At 37.3% G+C, this 25,493-nt stretch overlaps 2 protein-coding genes across 9 annotated transcripts in view; one reads left to right on the top strand and one right to left on the bottom strand.

Annotated features, from left to right (window-relative positions):
- Window positions 1-223: 223 nt before the first annotated feature.
- On the top strand, window positions 224-3,387 carry LOC149834048 (uncharacterized). 2 transcript variants are annotated; one of them, XM_090009943.1, is made up of 8 exons: window positions 224-363; window positions 601-905; window positions 2,062-2,133; window positions 2,287-2,354; window positions 2,479-2,629; window positions 2,724-2,804; window positions 2,913-2,987; window positions 3,074-3,387. In XM_090009943.1, the coding sequence occupies exons 2-8, from the start codon at window positions 648-650 to the stop codon at window positions 3,149-3,151; spliced, it is 783 nt and encodes a 260-aa protein (XP_089866069.1). In that variant the 5' UTR covers window positions 224-363; window positions 601-647; the 3' UTR covers window positions 3,152-3,387. The 2 variants fall into 2 exon arrangements, with proteins under 2 accessions (XP_089866069.1, XP_089866070.1); XM_090009944.1 differs by having other exon boundaries at window positions 229-363; window positions 2,898-2,987.
- Window positions 3,388-4,780: 1,393 nt separating this feature from the next.
- LOC149834047 (sulfhydryl oxidase 2-like) overlaps window positions 4,781-25,493 on the bottom strand; it is a 59,186-nt gene continuing 38,473 nt past the window's right edge. The window contains exons 10-13 of one of the 7 annotated variants that reach the window (XM_090011192.1): window positions 6,551-6,697; window positions 6,032-6,472; window positions 5,842-5,897; window positions 4,781-5,088 (exon numbers count right to left, since the gene is read on the bottom strand). In XM_090011192.1, the coding sequence (XP_089867318.1) occupies window positions 5,876-5,897; window positions 6,032-6,472; window positions 6,551-6,697 (610 nt within the window). In that variant the 3' untranslated portion in view covers window positions 4,781-5,088; window positions 5,842-5,875. Of the gene's footprint in view, window positions 5,089-5,521; window positions 5,898-5,986; window positions 6,473-6,550; window positions 6,698-25,493 lie in introns of those variants that run through there. The other 6 variants (XM_090011191.1, XR_016432742.1, XR_016432743.1 and 3 more) reach the window with 6 other exon arrangements.

Here is a 25,493-nt window from a genome sequence, read left to right as displayed (position 1 = left end):
AAAAAAAAAAAAGTTTAAAGCAACAAGGAACCGTGAAGACTAAATAGGACAAAACCAATAGATAAATATAATATTTTGTTGTTCTTATTTTGTTAAAAAATAACAAATTAGTATAGTTAATGAAAACCCTTGATTAGATGAAAAAGAACTGAAAATAAATATAACACCAGCTTCCTCCTTTGGCCTTTGAGTTTTTTCTTCCCCTATTCTCCTTCTGTGTTGGGGGGGAACAAATTGATGAAGCAACAATCTCACACTCCATCTCTTGCTTCTCTTTATCTCTCTACCCCAAGAGAACCCAAACGGCCAAGAAACCCCTCATTCTACCACAAGTGAAGGAAAAGGAATCCCAATTCCATTCTTGTAAGTCTCCTCATTCCATATGCCTTCTCTCTTCCCTTCTTCTTTACTCTGGTTCTCTTGGCTCAAGTTGACATTTTTCTTTCATCCCAACTCTCAATCTCGGTAAAGAAACGAGTTCCCTCATCTGGGTCATCCCTCTTCCCTCAAAAATCTCATTTTTTTTCACAGTTGTGAGTGAAAAGGTGGGCCTTTTTAATGGGATCTACGTTTCCTAAGAATTCGGTTTTGCTTTTTCAGGGTGTTTTCTGCGGAAACTGAGCTCAGAGGAGAGTCTGTTTCTGCAGATGGGTGATCATTTTGTGTTGTTGGTGGATCGGTTGATCACTGCATCGACGCTGGAGGCGGCAATAGAGAGCCGTAACCTGAGCCAAATCCCAGTGGCGGTCGAGAATTCTTCGGTCGACTCAACGCCGCCACGATGGAATTCTGGCGACGAGGGATCGGGATCGCCGGTACCCAAATTAGTGGAGTGCCGGATTTGCCAGGATGAGGACCGTGACTGCAACATGGAGTCTCCTTGTGCTTGCTGTGGCAGCCTAAAGGTAATTTTTTTTTTGTTATGGTTTTTTACTTACACCGGAGCTTTCTGTGTACAGTTTCGGTGCAGGACGATGCTTCTTGGTTATTGGTTGAGATAAAAATCTGATCACACTGATTCAGCTTTTTCCTTGTTCGTTTTATTGTCTGGAGCTGTCTCTTGGTTTCAAAGTTTACTGTGAAAACTGCCCTGAGTTGGCTAGTTTGTCTTATTAAATTTGCTTTTCTCTAGATTTCCGTTTATATGAAGTTCTTAATTGAGATTAGAATGCTTTGGATGGTTTAACTAGGCTGTTATTTTAATCTTTGCAGCTTCAGTTGTTTTATATATTTGTGATGCATGATGGCTAAGAATTCTACAATTGAAAATATCATATTGGATATAGTTTTATGAGCTTTGGATGCTTCCACGTTGTTGTTTCTCATCTTCAGCTTCTTTTCGATTGAAGAACTGAGGGAATGCCTCGTGATGCACTAAGAAAAGCTGGAATCTAGTTTTGTTTTTCTTTTCTTCTTCTTTTGTGGCGAAGGAAAGAATGGCAATAAGAATGCATAAAATTCTGATAAAGTACAGAAGAAAATTAGAAAACTGAAATACAAAGATCCCGATACATGGAACCAAAAACAATAATCCATCACAGTAAGGAGAAAAAAAAGGCTTTGGATTATAATCATAACTGTGAAGTTTGTGAATGCAACCAATGGGAGATAGGTCCTATTGCAGGTTGCACCACTTGTTACCTGTCATTCAATAACTTGCCGTTGTCCCTTTGCAAGTCATGGTTGATGATAAGTCTCAGACGCATTCCAATAATTTAGTACCAAATGGTGCTAACAATTAATTCTACTTGCTGAATTTGTGTGACTTACACAAGCTATCAGTTTCTTTGTGGTCTGTTCTTCGCCCATTTTCTCAAACTGTTAGCTTCCTTCTTTCTATTTATCGCTATGTCTAAGAAGTATTAAAGGTTTTGGCCTCTAATCAGTGCTGAATTCATCTTTTTGGTGCACTTCTTCCAAAGATTTCAAAGTACATTTGGAAGCAGAGGTCTTTTATTAGTTTTTAATGGTTTCTTATAGTTGGCTCTATCAATGTTGCTTTGCGATTCATTTCCTGCTTATCCTTCTATTTCTAATGCATCAACTTCTTACATCCTGCAGTATGCTCATCGCAAATGCGTTCAGCGGTGGTGCAATGAGAAGGGAGACACCACCTGTGAGATATGTCATCAGGTGAATAAACTTTGCTTTTTTTAGGTTCTCTTATCTACTAATATAACTCATAGGGCTTTTAATTGTGAACAATAATCTTTGGTTTTGAAGATCCAACTTTTCTTTGCATGGAGTATAATTCTCTGAATGTGCAAATGTATTACCAAATTGCAGCCATTTAAGCCAAACTATACGGCACCTCCTCAGATGTTCCATTATGGAAGCATCCCAATGAACTTTAGGTAAATCATGTGCTGTTTAGCCTTCTTATATTTCCTCTTCAATACTTTGATTGTAGATATGTATGCATACAAATTTGTTCAGTTGCTTTGTAGAGTTTTCTTCTTAAGGTAATGTTTCTTTCAGGGGGAGTTGGGAAATCTCCAGACAGGACTTGCACAATCCCCAATTTATAGCAATGGTTGCAACCGACCGCAACTTTTTGGATTCTGACTATGACGAATTTGCTGCTTCTAGTACAAGAAGTGTGCTATGCTGTCGTATTATTGCTGTTATTGTGAGTCCTAAACCTGTTGAACTGAACTATGTTCCTTGCTTTTTGTTTGCTTGTTTACTGATTGGTGGCACCTTTTTCCTGTTACTGGTTTCAGTTCACGGTTCTACTGATCCTAAGACATGCCTTGCCTATCATAATTGGCAGAGCCGATGAATATGCTTTCACAATATTAACAGTAAGACATGCAGAATAGACCATTTGCTGAATGCTTATGAGATTCACCACTTTGATGTCACCCTAACTGAAAATGCCTGGATTTTTCTAACAGTTATTTCTGTTGAAGGCTGCTGGAATCCTTGTTCCTGTCTATATAATGGTGCACGTACTCGCTGCTTTTCGTCGGCGGAGACGGCGCCAGGTATTTTGCAAGTTTATGTGTTCCGTATCCTGCTTGCCATTTTTTGACGAAATAGTAAACAATCTTGACTTGAATGGCATACACAGGAGGTTTCAGATGCTTCACTTAGTGCATCTGATGATGAAGATGAGCAACAACATCTACATGTGATCCATGTAAGTTAGGCAAGTGGATTGATTCATTGAAAGCTTAGCTGCTCAATATGATGGTGGCCTTGTCCCACTGGGAAGGGCGAGTTCCTAGATGAAAAAGATGTGATAAATGAAAAGGTGTTGGAGTCAACTTGCAGGGTATATACACTCTCAGGGAAAGATTCAGCCAAGCTGTGTAAAATTATGTAAATAACAGTAACACCCCACCAAATTTGATATATAAAGGAATGCCACCTTTCTCTCTGAAACAGATACAATGATGTAACATACATGAAGGAATTTTTGTTCTTACTGATGCCTCTTCATTTAAGAACAAAAGAAAACACCATTCAAAATTTGAAAAATCAAGATTAACTGGTTTCAAGACAATGGGTGGGGGGTCAATTTTTTAACTTGAATCATAATGCCATTAATTAGTGGAAGACGGTTGCTGACTTTACCAACTCATGCCAGATTCTTCATGGTTAGTTGCATGCCCAGACAAAAGGCTGCAGAATTGCACTTTGAAGCCTAACACAAGGCTTTCTAAGATCCAACATATAAGACCTGTCAATGTTGTGTGATATAAACTGATAAGCTTATCATTATCACCTCAAGAGAGGCTTATGCTGCTATTCATTCATAACGATGATTAATGAATCATGTTATCTTCATTATGTGGTCCGAAATTCTTCAGGATCTGTTTGGTAGCCGTTGTTGGGAGCAGTGCTGGCGGCGGTGTTGAAAATGGCGGATTTGGCAACAACAGCCTGGTGAGGACATTGTTGAAATCCACCCATTTATAATGTCATCGCCCCTCCCAACACCACTCCAATATCCGTCTCCCCTCTCAAAAATGGGATTCCTGTCCATGGAAACGACTGGGATTTAGTGAATCCCCTATTGCGCCGCTCCCAAACAGAGCCTTACTCTCTTATTTGCTCCCAAGTGACTTCAGTGGAGGCTGGGGAAATCTTTGAGAACTTCTATCCATAATATCAGTTTATAGGATTAGGGTATATCTCAGCTGATACAATGATAAAAAAGATGTCCATGAATATGCATCCAGGCCAGTCCAAGGAAAGTTTTTCAAACTGTGACCGTCAAGAGTTTTCTGCTCAATAATAAAAACCATGCCTAAGTCTAATCGGGTATGGTATCAGGTCCAGACCCAAGTCTAATTGGGTCTACTATAAGAAAAACCATGCTCAGACCGAATAAGAACTACATGAACCAGTCCATGTAAAACAATATTTTTTATCATTTTTACATTGAAAAATTACGTGTCTCAATTGGAACTCAGGTCGGGCTGAAGTCTGGTATAAAATTTCACAAACTATACCAAGGTCTTAATCGGGTCTTCTTATTTGGCACCATACCTGGACCCTATAGGGTTTAGTCTGGGTCAGGTCCGAGTAAACCGAACCAGTTAGCACTCCTAATTTTTAGCAAAACTCACGAGTAAGAGGCATATGCACGATTGCCCCAAGGGGGGGTCGGAGTAGTGGGGTGGGGTCTTGGCTGCGATACGGGCAGTCAAGGTTTGATTCTCATGGGCATCACCCCTATGAGTAAGCCAATGCATAGCATAGGCCCCAGGGACAGGGGTCCTAGCCACGGAGTTTTATGCAGCCACGATTGATTTTGTTCTAATTCATAAATGAAAAGAGGGGCAAACCTATTTGAATTTTTTTATATAAAAAAGGAAAGTCATCCATAAAAAGCAAAAAAAAAAAATACAACATACTTTATTCAAATGCAAATTACATGGCACCAGAATACAATTTTAAGCTAGAACAAAAATGCGTTTTTTTTCATAAGCCTTTCAGAAATCCTTGGATAGCTTGAAATAATCAGGAACGTACTCTTTCTGAAGCTGATCCCATATATAGATCTATATCTGTGATGTTTTTTTATCAATTGCACTCCCCATCCACCTATGAGTTAAGAACATAGAACCTGTTGTGTAACTGCTCAATAATTAGTCACGCATTCTTAGGTCAATCTGAGCACCAGGTACAAACAATCCAAACAGTGCAGGAATTGGATGGTACCTTCACATCCATTCTGGCAAAATTATTACTAAAATTGACCCAAGGGGTTTAGCGTAGTGGGGATGGGGCCTAGACTGTTTGACGGGCAATCTAGGTTCAAATCCCATGGGCATCACCCCCGAGTAGGCTGAAGCTTGGCAACTCCCTGGGGTCGAGGGGTAAGCCATCGGAATTTTACGCTGACAGGACAGCGACCATAAGCACAGAAGGCTGTGCCAGAACAGCTAGGTCTCTGTGCCTGGGGCAGTTTCTCCGAGTAAAAATAATAAAAAATGATTACTAAAGAGGACTCCATATAAAATGTGCCAAAATCCTTGGAATGCGTGGGAGACAGTTGACAAGCTCTGTGTGCTTGTACAATAGAGTGATTAATTGAGACTACAAAGTCAAAATCATACATCTTCAAGCACAAAAATTCTATAACTCAATATGAAAATGTACGCGTGATTAAAAAGCAGCCATCTCCTCTTAAAGATGGATACTCAGATCCCAGTACACTGAAATTTTAAACTGATCGTTGGTGAATCAATACAATGCCTCAGGCTTGATATACAGAAGAAAAGCATAGGAAAAAGTGATGGGCTTGCATCTGGGAATAGCGGATTCAAAGATGCCATCATGCATATTCTGAGCATGCGTAAAGCCTTGAAGCAAGCACAGCAAACATACCTATTTGGTAAAAGCTTTGTTTCCATGGATAATCTCATTTAATGATCCTCCTCTGCCTAACCAAACAAAAGAATATGCCAATCAGCTTCCTGTAAGATGATTAGGAACTCTACCACTTATAACAAGACACTAAATGACAATTTACCCTCCTAATAATTATATGTTCTTTAAAGAGTGTAGGTGTAAGTACTTCCGGCTCTTCTGCTGTGATCGCCAGAAGCAAGCGAGTGCCCCAAAAGTGCAGCTGGCAAAAGCAATGGCTAATGCAGCTCCAACAGGTACTGCAACTGCATTTGATGTGGTCAGGTCATCAACCATTTCCAGATCCCTCTTTCTCCTACTCAGATCATTTGCCTCTGAAGATGACTTAATCATCTTCCCATAATAATCAATTAAGAAATGGAACACCTCTGTTTCATTCCATTCAACTTTAGCAGTGCCATTTTCTTTCCTGCTCACAGAAATGTAACAAGATGGACATAGTACCCTGGGTGGCCAGATTCGTTTTGGGAATTTTGGGTCTCCGGTACCAAGAGCTTCTTCTTCTTGCTTTAGCCTCTGATTAACCTTGTTGTGTGTTTTCCATAACCACAAAGAAAAATCTCGGGTTGTGTTGAAAGGACGAGAAACACTGCAACCACATATTAGAAACAATCATGTCAAAAGAGAGTTCTTCATGGAATGACTGCACAATAAAATCTGGAAATACCTGGAACACATCTTATAGAAATGATGGCGACATTCCTCGCAAATGAAGAAGTTATGAATGAAGTTACATATAGTAGAAAAGGCCAAATGACTCTCTCCATCAGCAACTCTAACAGACAAAGAGTGGAGCAGTACCCATAATCCACAGCTGTCACAACAATAAACAGTTAGAAAAACAGAATTAAGAATATACATTGAGGCATATGATTAATAATTCAGAACAGCATAGTTGAATAGAGCAAACCGCCAGAGGAAACAACAAAGAAGTAGCATACTCCATATATATATATATATATATATATATATATATATATATATAGGAAAACCCGTATCTTCAAACGAGCGTAATGCCGTGCATTTTTTTTTAACGACATTCAGTGGCGGTTTTGTACCGCCACTAATTGTCGTTTTTCTGCCCAGAGATTTAGCGGATATAGACCACCGCTAAATCTCCTGAGCACGCAAATAAAAAAATGATGCAGTGTCACCGTTTGATTGCACGTGATCAACAGCGACGCTTCGTCCAATGTATCTTCAAACAATTTAACTGTTTGAAGATACGGGTTATATATATATAAAGTTTCATGGGCTAAAATAGTAGAATAATACACTTTTGAACAAACAAGTCTACTTAATTAAAGCATTAGTATACCGAATATGATCATGCTGATTAACCAGAGACTGGAAGTTAAGTGCCTTCAAAGACAAGTATCCAAATTAGAAAAGAAGTTCCTTTTTGCACACTTCACACAAATGTCATTCCATTAGAACTAAAAGTTCAAGTTTAGCAAATGAGAGATGATTATCAAATAATTGAATGAGGGAAACCCATCATTCAGATGGAAAACATGTGGAACTCTTAACTGGGGCTACACAACATCCCAAGTCTTTAGCATGATGAGCCAAGCATTCATCAAAGGCGCAGGGTCAGATCATCCATGCTCTGCTTGAGCTCATTCATTTTCATATAAATTAAGTGAACTCAACTAATTCAACATTAGTTGGCAGGGGTCGCTGTTAAGATTAATGTAATATATATAATATATATGGGAGTCAAGTCAAAGCTAGTTTGACTTGCTCCCAACGGCTATAACTCTAGCCATTGAGGGCTCTCTCTCATTCTTTAATGAGAGAGGACTTCCCTTCTCTATGCCACTTCCCTTCTCTCCTCTACTTTTCTCTATAAATATGGGTGGGTGTAAGCCTTTGTAAAGTGTGAAAGTGATGGGTAGTTCTAGATATTTTTGAGTGTTCTTGAGTGCATTTTGTAGAAGGTTTTTATGTATTTATTTTTATGTATTTTATTGTCTATTATGAATGAAATTATTTATTTACCAAACTTGTATTTGTTTGTATCTTGTTAGTATTCAAATGTATTTTGATTTGGCATTTGGATTACGATTGAGAATGTCTTGGGTTCCATGCCATTTCATTACATGGTATCAGAGCAAGGTATCTTGGTCTTGGTAACTTGTTTGTGTTTGTGCTTCGAAATAAAGATGCAAAAAAAAGATATCTTGTTTGTCTTTTGATATATGCTTTTGTGTAAGTATGTTTACATGAAATATATGTTTTGATTATGAATATGTATATGTTTTGAAAAATGTTGACATGAAAATTAGATTTTACAAGAGTATGTGGTTTTCTTTAAAATCTTAAATACTATGCTTATATGTTTTTCATGTTGTTTGCAAAATACTAATTTTTGTTGTATGTATTTTGTTTTATAGTAATGATCATTGGTACCCTTAAGCATGTGTCAAAGCATGATTATTAGGTATAATAATGTATATCTTGAGTCATTATAATTTTAATTCTTTGGTAATACCATGAATAACTTGTATACTCTCATATCGACATGCTCATGTCCCATATTTTTTAAATGATTGACTTTAAGATATTGCTCTCATTGTGCTAAATTAATTCTTTGAAAAACATCCTCAATTGATTATGCTTGAGAATGATCTTGGATATTTTTATGACTTGTGTTCATTTCTGTCATTCGTATTACAAATGACTCTTGCATTAGATGTTTTGTTCACATATAATTGAATGCATTTTGTATGTCATAATATTAACTTGTTTTTCTCCTTATAGATTGCATTTTGCCCCTTAGAAGGTTTATATTTGATGCATTGTGAGTGATATTTAATATGTAGTATTAAAATTCATAGCTTTTGCATAGCCTATGTGACTATAAGTTATTAGATTATCTTATTGCTTTGAGTATTCATGATTAGTGATAATTATGTATGCTTTTGGGTTTATAAATAGTTCCTCGAGAATCTCTATTAATGTTACATGTCATTATTGTCTCATAATAAACTTATGATTTAAATCTAATGGCTTCTTTTTAGATCATATATATTGTTCTTGTCTTCGCTTTGAGAGTCATTGGATCCTTTGTATGTGATATGCCTTAGTGCACTTATTCCTTGATTGGTAGATTTATGAATTAATTTTTGAAGAATTGCTTATATTAAGCATGATTCTTGTTTGCTTATTAAAGATTGTAAAAATTGTCATGGGACATATTGTTGGGCATATGATTGCACTACATTCATTCTAAGATTTTATCTTCTTTATTGGATATTTTATTTGAAACTGTCTTTTCAAATCGTTTCTTTTATGAACTCACTTATTTGGAAAATGATTTTCAGGAGTATTTATTGCCTTCTTATGGCATTTGTTGTGTTCATCACAGAATTTTATATGACGCGTCATTTCTCTTGGCCTTGTTATTTTAGTGGCATGATGTTTATGCTCTTGTTCTACTCGTTAATATACTTGATGTTTGAGGTTTGGAGACCTAGGAGGTGATTACTTGTGGTGGTCAAACTAGTGTTTTAATTTGCAAAATTCATTCATTATGTTGTATGAGATTTTTAAAATATCTTCATAATTTTTCCTAAACTCATTTACTCTTTTATGAGGAATGGTTGTTTAAATATTTTCATGCATTTTGCACTATGCTTTAGTAGTATGAGTTATTTCATAATTGATTGTCTTGCATTATTTGTATAAGTTTATGATTTTTCAATCATATATTCGTTAAAGAATATTTTTTTTAGTTGTTTGTGTTGCCCTTCGTTGGTTCTTTGTGTTGTCCCATATTGGACTTGTGCTTTTGCACTTTTGTGCTTATATTATGCTTTTGTGCCTTTGAATTATCCACTCTTGGACTTGTATGTGCTTTTGCACTTTATTTTTGTAATTCCGCATATTTCATTACATGCTTTTCTAAGCATTTAATTAGTGAAATCTCTTATGTATATGCCCATAGTGGCTATTGTGTGAATTTGATTGCTCTTGAAATTGATCTCACTTTGTATTACTTTTTGGCAAAACTGGTGCTTGGGCACTCCTATTGTATTTATTTGGATCCTCGTTGGGAGCTTTTTTTTTCTTTTGCTTATTTTCAAGCATGTGTTCTTGAAAGATTGTTTATTGTTATTGGTCTATATGTGACTTCTTCATTGGTTCTAAATTATTGCATGATTCATTCATATATGTATTAGTTGGTTTAAATATTGCTTCTAATTTATCTATGCCTATTTATATCTTCCACTGTATAAAGATGATTTGTTATTGAGTTATTTCTTCATAGTATTAATAATGATGAAAATCTATGATTGTTATACATTAATATGTCTTTTGTGATAGATATATATGTGCATGATTTTCATAAAATAACTTTATCATTGTTTGCATCTCTCTTAATATTATTCTATTATGGTCAATTTTGTCAATGACAATCATGTTTATAGTTAATGACTGTTCAAAGTCAATTCTTACTTTAAATGATTTTGAAAAATGTTAAATAGACTTATTTTGTACATATCTTATGCTTGTGTGTTTGGTCATCCTCTCTTCATAATATATATATATATATATATATATATATATATAGTTATATATATAGTTATTTCTTGTTAGATTGCTCTTGTTTTGCTCTTTTTACAGGTTCTCCAATATGCGGTATGGATGATTCTAAAGACATTTCGAGAATATCAAGAATTGATGATATTGAAGATCCTTTATGTAATAGAGCATATGATTGAGCACCTCCCTTGAAGAGGCACCAAATGGAAGAACTTGACGAAGTCTAAGAAGACATTTTGTGTAATAGGTTTCTTCTATTGTAATTTCAAACTTATAGTGACACACTGTAAGTTTGAGGAGAGGTGTTAAGATTAATGTAATATAAGTATATATATATATATATTGTTTAATATATTATATATATTGTAATAATACATATATATGTATAATATAATAATATATATTATATATATTATAAATATATATTATATATATTGTAAATATATATAATATATATGGGAGCCAAGTCAAAGCTAGTTTGACTAGATCCCAACCTCTAGAACTCTAGCCGTTGGGAGCTCTCTCTCATGATTTAATGAGAGAGGAATTCCCCTCCCCATGCCAATTATCTTCTTCTCTCCTCTACTTTTCTCTAATAAATATGGCTGGGTGGGTGCCTTTGTAAAGTGTGAGAGTGAAGGGTAGTTCTAGATATTTTTTAGTGTTCTTGAGTGCATTTTGTAGTAAGGATTTTATGTATTTATTTTTTATGTATTTTATTGTTCATTATGAATGAAATCATTTATTCACAAAACTTGTATTAGTTTGTATCTTGTTAGTATTCAAATGTATTTTGATTTGGCATTTGGATTACAATTTGGAATGTCTTGGGTTTTGCGCCATTTCATTATAGTTGCTTGGTCACTTTAGTGCAAGAACAAGGATATCCATGTAACATTTTCATTGACTGTCCCTTGTATGTCCTACAAAAACTAGTAAGGGCAAAGAATGTGCCTCCTAGGTCATCTTGGACTGTATACATAGCCTCTTATTATAGACTTCTAACAGAAGACAGGGTGGAGCATTTCGGAGTATCCCTTCCTAATAGATGTTGTTTATGCTGTAAGGAAGAGGAGATGCAAGATCATCTGCTCTTTAGACAATGAGTGGCTGAGGTTGTTTGGAGGGAGATGACTCAGAAATTTGGTTGGCAGAGTACCTCAAAAAACTTTATCTCTGAATCAGTGGTGGTTTTCCATAAGCACCACTGGCTTGAAGAATATTTGCGGGGACTTTTTCTTTCACTTGGTTTTGTGGAAATTGTGGCACATCAGGAACAAAATTCAGCATGAAAACATCGTTTATACTAGATCAGATGTGGTTAAAAAGGTCTAGGCCACATGCACAGATAAATGATATATTATGGTCCACAAATATCATCCAACCATTAAGAACTTGATTAGATACTGACTCCATTGGGCAAACTGTTAAGATATATAGATATGTTGTATATATATATGCATGCATATCATGTTTATTGATTTGTAATAAGTATGCCGTTTAGGGGTATTTTGGTCAGTTTGTACACTTGTAATAGGGTCTGCCCAATAGGGAAAATTTGATCCTTTTGTTTTTTAGTGATATTTAGGATTTTTTCGTCTTTTAGATCAAAGAGTTGTTGGGACTCCTCAACGGCTATAAATATAGCCGTTGGGAGCTCTCCCAACGACTATATTGAACATTAATGATTGAGTTTGTTTATTTGTGCATAAGGTTTTGAGCATGTTTTCTTTATGCATCACTTGTTCCTTATGAGAATTATGCACTCACCCTTGTGGAATTTATGTTGAACTCTCCCATGAGGTTTATGAATACATTTTGATGTGCTTTTTAAAGATTATTAAAAAGATTTATCTTATTGTGTGCAAACTTGTGTGTTTAGTGGCCCTTGTGATTGTGCCCATTTGTGACTCATGTTTTTGTCCCTTGGGAGGTGTTTATGACCTAAGTAGTTTTATGAGGGCACTTAAAGCACTTGAATAATTTGTGCCCTTAGTGGCCCTTTGTGCTTGTCCACTTTGGATCTTTCTGTGGACATTTACTTGTATCTTGTCATATGGTTGCATTTATTGCATGGATCTATTAAAATTATTTGAGGATTCAAATTCTTGTTATTTGACTTGAGTTGAAAATTTTATTGTCAAATCGGTTTTTGTTTCCTTCGACTTTGGAAAGAGATTTTTCAAGGTTTTTATGGTCTCTTTGTTTTGGCTTAGTCCATCTCTTTTTTATTTGATGTATCAATTATTTTGTTCAGCCTTTTTGAGGTGAGTTATGTGCACCCAGGTGTTATGGAGCCAAAGATGTTTGTTGGGGTGAGTTGTGTGCAACTCGTTTCTTTTATCAGTTTAGATTGTTAAGTTATGTGTGTAGTATTGATGCTTGTTTTGTCTCTGACTAACAGTTGTTTAATCTCTGGTTCTATGAGTGAGTCGTATCACTCGGTTGTTTATATGACCCTTGTTATTTATTAGATGCTCACTGTCACAAGCCTACTTCTTCAATTGGCCAGCGCAGTGCGACGACCCTTCCTTATCATCGCAAGCCTTCTGATTGCTCACTTGAAGCTGCAAAAGCTTTGATATCTGAAAGTGCAATAAAGAGAGATAATAGAGAGGGAGAGAAATCGCAATCACTCGAAAGCAATCACAACGAGGGTGAACAAAAGAAATCTCTTTGCATTTACATTCATTCACATTTTTACCCGAAGGCTCGTTACAGTTCAGATCTATGAGCTGACCCTTCGGGGTATTTTTCAACCTGAACCAAAGTACATGGGTGGCCCGGAGAAAGTTACAAGTGACTCGACATTTTGCATCAAGACTCAACCAAAGCAAAACAGACTATAAACACAACTGTACAAAGTAGGTTGCAGGGGAACAGGCGGCCCCCTTCAAGTCATGCGCTGCCCTCGGCGCCATATGCTTTGTGGTAGGCCCTGACTTCAACCGGATAACGGCTCTTTATTCGGAATGCTGGCTCCTACTCCGGCTTCGCAATCTCCTCCCACTGCACCAAATACTTCTTCGTTTCGCACAAGTAATTGACCTTGTGGCAAAGGATCTTGCTGAGACATTTCTCGGCTCTTTGTGCTGTCGGGGCGTTCTACAGGATAAGAGCGCGTTGTGACATGCTACGTTCTGGATCCCCCTTGTTCGCATGGAACAGTTTCAGGTTGTACACATGAAACATCGGGTGCACCTTGAAGTTTAGGGGCAGGTCCGACTTGTACGCTAGGTTGCCCACTTTTTTTTTATGGTGAATGATCTCTCGTACTTCCTGATCAGTCTGTGGTGCCGTACACGGAAGATACATTTGCGATCCGGGTAGAGTTTTACCAACACCTGGTCCCGAACACAAAACCCAAAAGGACGACGGTGCTTGTCCGCCCATTTCTTTATCCTCTTGGCCGTATTGTGCAAAAATGTCTTCGCCAGCTCAGTTTGCTCGTGTCAATCTCGAACAAACTGATAGGCAAAAAATGACCTTCCCTTCTCTTGCACGGCTAAAGTGTGCGAGGTTAGCGGCTGTTGTACTGTGGCTATCTCGAACGGGTTGTGGCCCGAAGACTCGCTCTTCTAAAGTTTATAACAGAATTGGGCTATGTCCAAGAGTTGTGGCCTGTGTCACTCCATCAATTCAGCCAACCCCATGCGATAAGGGACAATGGCTTGTGGTCGACCTCGCGTCTCGGCGGCAGACGCTTCGACAGTTCCAGGGGCATCACTCCCCAAAACTCCGCCAATAGTGGGGCAAGGGTCGGCAGCACTATTGCTTTCACCTTCCCTTCTTCGATGCGTACGACGACTAGGAATGTTTGATCTCTACGCTTGACACCCTTCTTCAATTGCATACTCGCTGCGAAGAAACTTCATGCCCAAAATCATTTTGAAGTCGTCCAGGGGCACCACTGAGAAGTTAGCTTTGTCGTAGTCACATCCCTTGCTTCACCAAGGATTGACTTGGCCTCAAAGTTCACCGTCTTGATGGTCCTCTACTTCTGCCTAGGCTTCAAGCCCAACCGCTATGCCTCTTCCAGCGAGATGAAGTTATGCATGGCCCCGAAGTCTACCATTGCCATAGTAGACTTTTCATCCGCAATGACTCCAAGATACATGAGTTATTTGCTAACCGACATGCTTTCGACTGCGCAACTTATAATTGTGTTGATTATCTGCATGACTCCCATCCTTGGTTGCACGACCTCGGCATCATTACTCTCTACCTGCACTGCATTGGTCTGTCAGTCTTCCTTCACGAGGCGCTTTAGACATTGCCTGGCAGTATGTCTCTCGCCACAGAACCAACAAGTCACAACCGACCCTTTGTTGTTGTTATTGTTATACTTTCTATAATTCTGCTTGTCAGAATGGTGTTGGGTCGACGACTCACCTTTATTGTCGCGCTGATCCTCCTTGCCTCCGTAGTTCGGCTTCTTCCTCGCCTTAATCAATGGAGTGAAAGACTTACACTGTGTATCCACTAGTCACTTAGTCGTCACATACACATCTTCCAAAGTCTGGAGATTGCACCTTTCCACTTCAGACTATGCCCAAGATAGTGCCACAATAAACCAGTTGAGTTTGTCTTATCCGACATATTAGATACGTCTAGCATGAGCTTCTGAAACGTCCTGATGTAGTCTTGCAAGGCTCCAGTGTGCTTGAGTTTTGCCACCATCTTATTAGCTTGACATTGTGCATTCTTTGGCATAAAGTAGTTTCGTAGCTCGCTTTTGAAGGCTTCACATTGGCCCATTTCCATGTCGATATGTTTCCGTCTCCACCAAGCTATATCATCTCCATCGAGTAGAGCTACTGCCACCTTCACCCTGAGGTCTTCGACCAATACATTTTGAATGTCCAAGTAGTCTTCCACCTGAAACAAAAAGTTTTATATGGCCTTGCTATCCCTAGAACCATTGAATTTAGTTGACCTCGACACATCTATCTTTGATGGCCTATCACCATTTTCGCCATTGAAGGTAATTGTCCACTACAGAGTGTGGTTCTTCAACTGAAGCTTCTCAACTTCAGTGTGCAGGGTGGTCATTGTTGTAGTCAGCGAAGTAACTTGTCCCATCAGCATGTTTACCTGCTCTCGCAAGCTCGTCACCTCATCGTTCAGTCCTCCGAACGATTCAACTGCGCGTGAAATTGTTTCCTCGTGCGAAGTCATATCAGCCACCAGTCTGTTGACGGTTGTGGCCGTCTACTCATAGCCCCAAGGTGAACTCATCTCCTCAGTCTCAGCAACTGCCTTTCCTTTGGTGCTCCGCAAGTTATAACGGTGTTCCACAATATCTTGCTCACAAATCGCGGCTTGTCAGCACGTCTCTCGACACCGACTCCTGAGTCTGTTACCACTTGTCACGAGCCTACTTCTTCAATAGGCCAGCACGACAAGACGGTACTTCCTGACACGACCCGCCAACCCGACCCGCGAACTTGAGAAGTCATTTACCTGACCCAACCCAACCCATTTATTAAATGGGTTGTCGGGTCGTGTCGGGTTACCCGTTTATTAAACGGGTCAGGTTCGTGTTTGCCACAGCCGACCCGTTTAATAAACGGGTCGGGTTCGGGTTGAGGTATGCTGACCCGCCAACCCGACACGATTGCCACCCCTAATCTTGAGTGTATCGATGACCTAGCAGCACCCTATCCACTGTGAGTCTGCTTATTGATATTGATAGAAGCATCTTGATAGTTGGGAATTTATTCAGTTGCAGCATATTAGTGGTAGTATTCTTGTGCTATCACTTGTTCTGGTGCAGCATTGTATCATTGTAGCTATGTTTCTGACATTATATATATATATATATATATATATATATATATATATATATTGCAGCATATTAGTGGTAGTATTCTTGTGCTATCTCTTGTTCTTGTGCAACATTGTATCATTGTAGTTATGTTTCTGAGATTATATATATATATATATATATATATATATATATATATATATATATATGCTATGTCACATGGGTACGGGTGCGGGGGTGCGGCAAAAATATATAAATATATATATATATATAAAGTCCAAAAGTTGGACATAAATGACCCTAGGTGTGTTGACTGCACCCAGGGTCAGGTTGACCGCATCGGGTGCGGGTGTGGCACCTATTTGGAGAATCCCTGTGACATATATTAAAAAAAAAAATCTTGGAAAATTTTTTTAAGTCCGAAAAATTGGACCAAAATGACCCTGGGTGTGTTGACCGCACCCAGGGTCGGGTTGACCGCACCCACGTCGCGTCGCGTCGACGCGGGTGTGGCACCCTGCTAGCCGAATCCCTGTGACATTGTATATATGTGTGTGTAATTTATATATAATCTATTTTCTTGTTTTTTCTTTTTTTTTTCTTTTTCCCATAGAATATGTTTTGCGCACACACACACACACACACACACACATATATATATATATATATATATGTTTTCTGTGTAAATATATATAATTATATATATTAACATATCATAAGCATATATTATAATATTCTATATTTCAGTTATATATTATATAAATTATAATATTCTGTATTTCAGTTATATTATATATTTTGTATTTCAGTTATTATAATATGTATATTAATCTTAGTTGTCATAGGCGCTAGGTGGAGCCTAGGCGGTGAGCTCTCTAAAAAGCCTAGGTGGTCTAGGCAGTACCCCAAATAAAAAAACAAAAAAAATATACAAATATGTAAACAAACTATTAAAACTAATAACATGTATACAACATAAAATCAATCAACAATAAGCAATAGCAAAACAAAATATGTCGTTGAACACTATAAGATAATTATATTAAATAATATGCTCAATACATTGTCCAACACAAAACATTTAACATTTAACAACACAATACATTTAACTAAACATAGAGCTCAAAAGCATATCTATACATGAACGTCATCTTCATTCTTATGTAGCAAACTTTATTTCAACGATTTTCTTCGTCTATTGCATCGTTTAATTGCTTGAGATGATGATGGCGGGTCATCTTCATCTTCTGAATCAAAGACCACCTCTGGCAATTTCTGTCCAACAAATGTTGCATGTACTTGTGCCTTTCTCGCATCATCTTTTTTAAGACTAGTAAGAAGCTCAACATGAATATCCGAAAGAATGCTATGTATACATAATTTTACAATGAAGTTGATATGCCCCACAACATGACATTTAAACCTATACAATCCTCCATGCAATATAAAATTACAGAAGTTACACATCACTATTCCTTTAGGAGGCAAATCTAAGTCAACTAGTGTAGAATATTTCAATATAGGATCTTTTTGAGAGGCATCCTCCAAGACCTTCACTCTCTATCAACAAATGCCAAATAATTTAAAAATAATCTAAATTCTTAAAACAAGGTGCTAAAACTAACAACAAACATGTATCAAATATAAAATTAATCAACACCAAATGCACAAAGCATAAGATATTGCTATCGTCAAGCATACTAAACATGTTATATTACAAAACGTACCCAAATATTATTAAGACTAACAGCTTGTTCAACACACAATTTAGAAGGAAAAAAGTTGATAATACTAACAGCTTGCCCAAATCTCTCTCTCTCTCTCTCTCTCTCTCTATATATATATATATATATATCACCCAGTTAAAAAAGTTCATAAAAACACACAATTTTGAGGAAAAAAATTAATCACAAACATATTACATGGATACTAATAAGTAATAACAGTTCAACACACAATCACAAAATTAGCCGTAGCAAAAACTCATTTCATCTAAAAATGAACTTGCGCGAGCGAGCCAAAGAGAGAGAGAGAGAGAGAGAGAGAGAGAGAGACCGAGCGAGTGACAAAGAGAGAGAGAGAGAGAGTCATAACTTTTTTTTTCTTCTTCTTCTTTGTGCCATAATGGGAGAGAGTCAGAATGAAAAGAAAAGGGGGAAAAGCCCTTTTCCCCCTTTTTATAGTCATTGACACTTGGTCAACGACTTTTTTTTTTCGCCTAAGCGTTCCTCGCCTAGGCGTGCTAGGAAGAATAGTAGGGCCCCACCGCCCAAACTGTATCGCCCAGGTGGTGGGCCTGCGCCTAGTGTTAGAAATGGTATCCCACCTTCAACACAAGAGAAAGAGAAGTAGAGAGGGAGAGAGATATAGGTGGCTACAGAAAACTCACTCAATTAGGGTCTATTGATTTCTCTATTAGATATACACACGTACACTTTTATTAGGGTACAAAAACACCCTTTACACAAAGTATGGAATTCACAACATGCCATTAATGAGCATGTGTTTAAATACAACTAAAATAGATTGGGTCTGGATCCTGAGATACAGACCCAGTCGTGATAATCTTTTCACCCTCCCTCAAGTTGTACATGGTTTTGAACCATGAACAACTTGCATTTTAACATCCAAAATATGTCCTTGATAAGTCCTTTTGTAAACAAGTCAGCAACTTGATCAGCAGTCCGAACGTATTCTGGTTCAATTTCCTTCTCTTCGACCTTTTGTCTTACAAAATGCTGATTAATTTTAATATGCTTGGCACGACTGTGGTAGATGGGATTGAATGACATGTTGATATCACTTTGATTGCCACACAAGAGAATGCTTTTAGAAATCAATTCTCCTACTTCTGCCAACAGGTGTCTGATCCATGTCACTTCGACTGTAGCAACTACCATTGATCTGTATTCAGCTTTTGTGCTCGACCTGGCAATAGCCTTTTGTTTTCTACTGCTCCAGGAGATAAGATTTAGGCCAATGAAAACACAGTATCCAAAGACTGATCTACGCTCATCTGGATTTCCTGCCCAATCTGCATCTGTGTAAGGAAGAAGTTCATGCATGTGATGGTTATGTTAAAATGTATTTCCAAAACCTTTGTTGTAAGTATAAATATATATACTTATATACATAGAGATACATATACATATACATATATATATTATATGTATATGTATCTCTATATATATAAATATATATATTTATATACATTTTTTATTTTCTTATTTTCTTACCCAAAAAGGGTATTCTTGTAATTTCCTATCTTGCGCATATTCCATTTGGAATATGTTGTAATTTCCCTCTTTATTTTTTTTGTATTTCTTTTTTATTTTTTATTTCTTTTCTTTTTTTCATAAAGGTGCATTGGGGGTCCCCCAATAGAGTCGTTGAGGGCTCCCCAACGACTCCTTTGGGAGCCCCCCTTTGCACCTCTTTGCTTTTGTATAAATAGGGGTGTTCCCCCTTGTTATTCTTTAAGCTTGAGAGTCTCAAGCATTTGCTCTTTTCTATAAAATACATGCCTTAGTGCATGTTTGCTACTTTTACACTTTTTTGCGTATTTTGTTCAAGTGTTGTGAGAGTGCCTTCGTGCACATCTTTTATAAAGTATTTATGCTTGTATGCGTATTGTCTCTTCATAGACACTTTCACAGGTTATGCATACTCTTTCTGTACAGAAGACCATCACCAATAGTTTCCTTCAAATATCAAAGAATGCGTTTAACAGCTTCCATATGTCCAATATGTGGTTCATGCATGAACTGAGATACTTGATTGACCGAATAAACAATGTCAGGTCGAGTGAAGGTAAGATACTGAATCATTCCGACTACCCTGCGATATCCTGTAGGGTCTTCATACAAATCTCCATCTTGGGAACTTAGTTTCTGATGAAGTACATTGGGTGTGCTTAGAGGCTTGCAATCGGTCATACCTGCCTTGACAAGAACATCAACAATATACTTATGTTGAGTAAGTGTCATACATTCAAGAGTCCTATCAACTTCTACTCCAAGAAAGTATCGCAGTTTACCAAGATCTTTCATCTTAAATCTATGGTTCAAAAGTTCTTTGACCTGTTTAATATGTTCATTAGAGTTACCTGTAATGATAATGTCATCAACATATATCAATAATAGGGTAACTATATCTTTGCATTTGAATATGAAAAGGGAATGGTCAAGAAGAGACCGACTAAAACAATATTTTTCTACTTCAAGAGAAAAACTATCAAACCAAGATCAAGATGCCGGTTTCAGACCATATATAGCTCTCTTTAATTTGCACACGTATTCTAGAAAAGCATTTTTTAGTGAGAGTCCATTGGTGCTCAATAGCCAATGACAATATAATGTGGATAGTGCCTATTTTCACGACTGGACTGAAGGTCTCATCGTAGTCTTGTCCTGGCTCCTGTGTGAAGCCTTTGGCAACCAATCGAGCCTTGTATCGCTCGATAGTACCATCTGGCTTATACTTTATCTTATACACCCACTTTAAACCAACCACATTTCGATTGTGTGGTCTGGGAACTATATCCCAAGTGTCATACTCATGAAGAGCCTTCATTTCTTCGTTCATAGCTTCAATCCATCTTTTAGAATTTACTGCTTGATAAAACGTGGTGGGTTGATCTTCTTTGCCCAAGGCGGTTAAGAAAAATTGAAAATTCATTGTGAAATTCTCATAACTAACCCACCTATCAATAGGATGTTGAGGCCGGGTGTACAGGTGATTGAATGGAAGCAGAAGGATAATTCAGCTCCTGATTAGGGTTGGGGAAGATCTCCTTCTCACGTCGAGAGTAAACAATGCCTTTATACCTTTCGGGAGCCAATGATGATTAAGAGATACACTTTCCTGAGTTCTTTGCACAACAATAGACATGTTTTCCTCATCTCTTTGATTGCAGTATGTAGAACAAACAACGTCAATACTAGAAAAGAGATCTGAGTTCAGCCAAGGGTGGTAAGTTTCAATTTCAAGAGGAGTGTCAACATTATGACCAAAATTTGATTCATCAAACACAACATTTCTGGATATCTTGATGTGTTTGCTCACGAGATCATAGCATCTATATCCTTTGTAATCATCAGCATATCCCACAAATCTGCACTGTAAGGCTTTATCCTGAAACTTGTGTCACATTGAACTGTCAACATGAACATAACATACACACCCAAATACATGCAAATCGTGATAATTTGGATGCACACCATGCAAAGAAAATGGGGTGATTTGTTTTCCAAGATTTTCATGGGCAATCGATTTATGACATAGACTGTTGTATGAAAGGTCTCTGCCCACAAGGTTGTAAGAAAGTGAAAAATACGCTACAACAAATGTCTCTCAACAAGTTCTCACAAATACATCATAAGAACCACAAAGGTTCACAAAGAGAACTTAAGAATACACACAACCCGAAACGGGTATAAAAATGAAAAATAAACAATTTTATTGATTTGAGATAAAAACACAAAACAAAAGTCTTTACAAGGGGAATAGCCCCATATTTATAGAGAGGTAGAGAGAAGCCTTAAGAGAGCTGTTGGACTCTCCAACGACTCTAATAGAGCTGTTGGGGAGTCCAACAACTCTTTTTGGATTTACCTTTTTGACTTGGTCAAAAAGGTAAAGGCCAAATCAGTCCAATGATGGACTGGTTTGGCTAATTCTAGTTGTATTTTAACTAAAATTAATTAAACGAAAAATCCTAACTAGAAAGGAGATAAAACATTACATGTCTATGAGATTACATATGAGATATTATATGAGATTACATATTTTAACACTCCCCCTCAAACTTACGGTTGGATAACCGAAAGTTTGCCTAAGAGAAAGTGAAACCTAGGAGCAGCGAGAGGCTTGGTGAAGAAATCGGCCAGCTGATATTCTGAAGCAACATAGAGAAGATTGATGGTGCCACGCAAAAATTCCTCTCGAACATAATGGCAATCCATTTCTATATGCTTGGTGTGTTCATGAAATGTCTGATTGCTTGCAATATAGATAGAGCTCTTGTTGTCACAACACAGATTTGATGCTTTTGGACTTTCAACTCCCATATCGGAAAGTAGACGTCGAAGCCAGACTAATTCCATAGTAGTTGTAGCCATTGCCCTATATTCAGCTTCAGTTGATGAGAGAGACCTTTTGTTGCTTCTTACATCGCCAAGACACCAAGGATTCTCCTAAAAAGACACAAAAACCTGTAGTTGAGTGGCGGTCATTTGGATCACCACCCCAATCTGCATCAGTATAAGCAAGCAATTCTAAGTTAGAGGAAGCAGATAAAAATAATCCTCCAGAAATAAAATTTTTGATATATCTAATAATACGCAAAACTGCTCCCATATGAACAGAAGTTGGAGCATGTTGAAATTGACTGGCTGTATGGACCACATGTGTAATGTCAGGTCTTGTGATAGATAGATATGATAGAGCCCCAACAAGTTGCCTATACGGAGTCAGATTCTCGAGTGACTCTCCATCATCAATCTTCATTTTGACATTCACAATCTCAGGAGTATCAACATGTCTTTCATCTGAAATACCCGACCTGACAACAATATCTAATGCAAACTTAGATTGAGTTAGCAAGTAACCTCTAGGTGAGTAGGCAACTTCTATATCAAGAAAATATTTCAAAAAACCCAAATCACTCATTTCAAAATGTGTTTTGAGAAATTTTTTAATATCATAAACTCCCTGTTTATCACTTCCAGTGATGATCATGTCGTCAACATAGAGTAGAAGGATGATAATACCTGCATCAGAATTCTTAACAAACAAAGTTGTGTCAGTAAGACAAAATCGAAAACCAAAATCAAGCATAACCTTACTAAACTTATCATACCAAGCTTTTGGAGCTTGCTTGAGACCATATAAAGCCTTGTTTAGGCGAAGTGTTTTCCCTTTAGGTATATTCATTCTTGGTGGTGGGTCCATGTATACTTCTTCAGCTAAAGTTCCATTTAGAAAAGCATTTTTAACATCCATTTGAAAGATATGCCATCCCTTTATTGATGCAAGAGTTATTAGAATTCTAACAGTGGTCATTCTAGCTACTGGGGCAAAGGTCTCTTCATAGTCTATTCCATATTCTTGAGAATAGCCTTTTGCCACCAATCGGGCCTTGAATCTTTCAAGAGTGCCATCACTCTTGGTTTTCACCTTGTACACCCAGCGACAACCAATAGGTTTCTTGTTGTTTGGAGGATGGTCTTGAATGGTCCAAGTATTTGCTTTTTCTAAGGCTTCTAATTCGACTTTCATAGCCTTGACCCATTCTGGTTGATCCTTGACTATATTGGGAGGTTCTTCATAAGAATGAATTAGAGCAATAAAGGCTTGATGTTTTGGTGAAAAAGACTGATATGACACAAACTTTGCAGGAACCCTTGAGATCCTAGTGGATTTTCTAGATGAAGAGGCAGATTCATGTTCCCTTGTGTATTTATCCAGGGCACACTGTCTTTCTAAATTTCCTCGTCTAGAGTATTGAATACAATCTTGACTATTTCTATGAGGATCAGAATCAATCACATCCATCTGATCATCTAGATCAATTTCTCTTTCACCACCCTTTGGAACTAGATCCAACAAGAAGGAATACTCATCTATTTTAGTAGAATTTTTGTTTTCAAAAAAACTTTCATTTTCTAGAAAGGATACATTCCTTGAAACGTATAACTTGTTTTTAGGGTCAAAACATATGTATCATTTTTTATTATTTGCATATCCTAAAAAAGTACAGGGTATAGCACGATGAGAGAATTTATCATTCTTATCTGTAAAAACAAAGCACTTGCACCCAAACACCCTCAGTCTAGAATAATCAGGTTTTTGTTTATAAAGCTTTTCAGTAGGAGAAATATTCTTTATTGAGGATGAGGGCATCCTATTAATAAGATACACAACAGTTAAAATAGCTTCGACCCAAAAAACTTTAGGAACTTGATGTGTGATAAGTAGTGTTCTAGTTGTTTCTATAATGTGTCTGTGTTTTCTCTCAGGTAACCCATTTTGTTGAGGGGTATAGGGACAAGATTTTTTGTGTGAAATTCCATGTGAGTTCAAATATTCTTTAAATTCAGTTGATAAAAATTCTCCCCCTGAATCAGTGCGAAATATTGAAATATCATTCTTAAATTGATTTTTGACCATATTATGAAATATTTGAAAAAAAGAGAACACTTCAAATTTGTGTTTGAGAAAGTAAATCCAGGTATATCGTGTAAAGTCATCCACGAAAATTACATAGTATAAAAACCCACCTTTTGACGTAACTGGTGCAGGACCCCAAACATCAGAGTGAATTAATTCAAGTGGTCGAGTGGAGACAAAAGTTCTTTCTTGAAATGCTAGTCGTTTCATTTTTCCAAAAATACATTTTTCACAAGTGAAAGTTTCAAAATTACAATTTTTTCCATGTTTGGAAAGTACTGAAGCTTAGATATACAAGGGTGACCAAATCTTTGGTGTAAAAGATCCAAGCCTACTTTTTGAACATTGCAGCATAATGTTTTCTTGGGTAATTCCAAAAAATCCATATAATATAAGTCTCCTTCTCTATGGCCTTCCCCAATCAGCTTCCCTGACTGGTGATCCTGTACTTGACAATCATGAGAAGAGAAGGAAACATTACACCCATGATCAGTTAATTGAGAAATAGATAAGAGATTTAGATTAAGTTTGGGGATATATCTAATCTTTGGAACACAAAATCCTTTTGAGTTTTGAGAGTTATTTTCGAAATTTCCTATTCCTTTTATCTCAAGGGATGTTTCATCCGCAGTAAAAACACTCGATCCACTTGAGTCATAACAATGCGACAGTAATTTTAAATTTGGTGTCATGTGAAAAGAAGCACCAGAGTCAAGAAGCCATAGGGGTTTACCTGGATTGGAGGTGCCAACAGAAGAGATTGCAACTCCAGCTGAGGGAGAAGTTCCTTTAAGAAGAGGTTGTAGAGCCTCCACCAGCTGAGACAGGGACATGTTTCCAATGGATGTCTCATTTGATTCTTTTGATTCAACAACAGCTACCTTCTTCTCATAAGATTTTTTCAACTTTGGACAGTAAGTTTTAACATGTTCGGGTTCATGACAGTAATAACAAATAATTTTTCTCCTTTCAAAATCGCCTCCTTGCCTTTCATTGTTTATTCTCCCAATATGTGGAGGTTTGTATGTGCGAATGTGATTACCTGGTCTAGATACAACTAAAAATGTATCATCATCGCTTTTGTCGACTCGTTTCTTGAGTCTATTTTCTTTCATACTTAGCGCTT

The sequence above is a fragment of the Nuphar pumila genome, chromosome 6 (assembly GCF_984573655.1).
Source record: "Nuphar pumila chromosome 6, dmNupPumi1.hap1.1, whole genome shotgun sequence".
NCBI lineage: Eukaryota > Viridiplantae > Streptophyta > Magnoliopsida > Nymphaeales > Nymphaeaceae > Nuphar > Nuphar pumila.
This window is presented reverse-complemented; position numbering and strand designations above follow the sequence as displayed.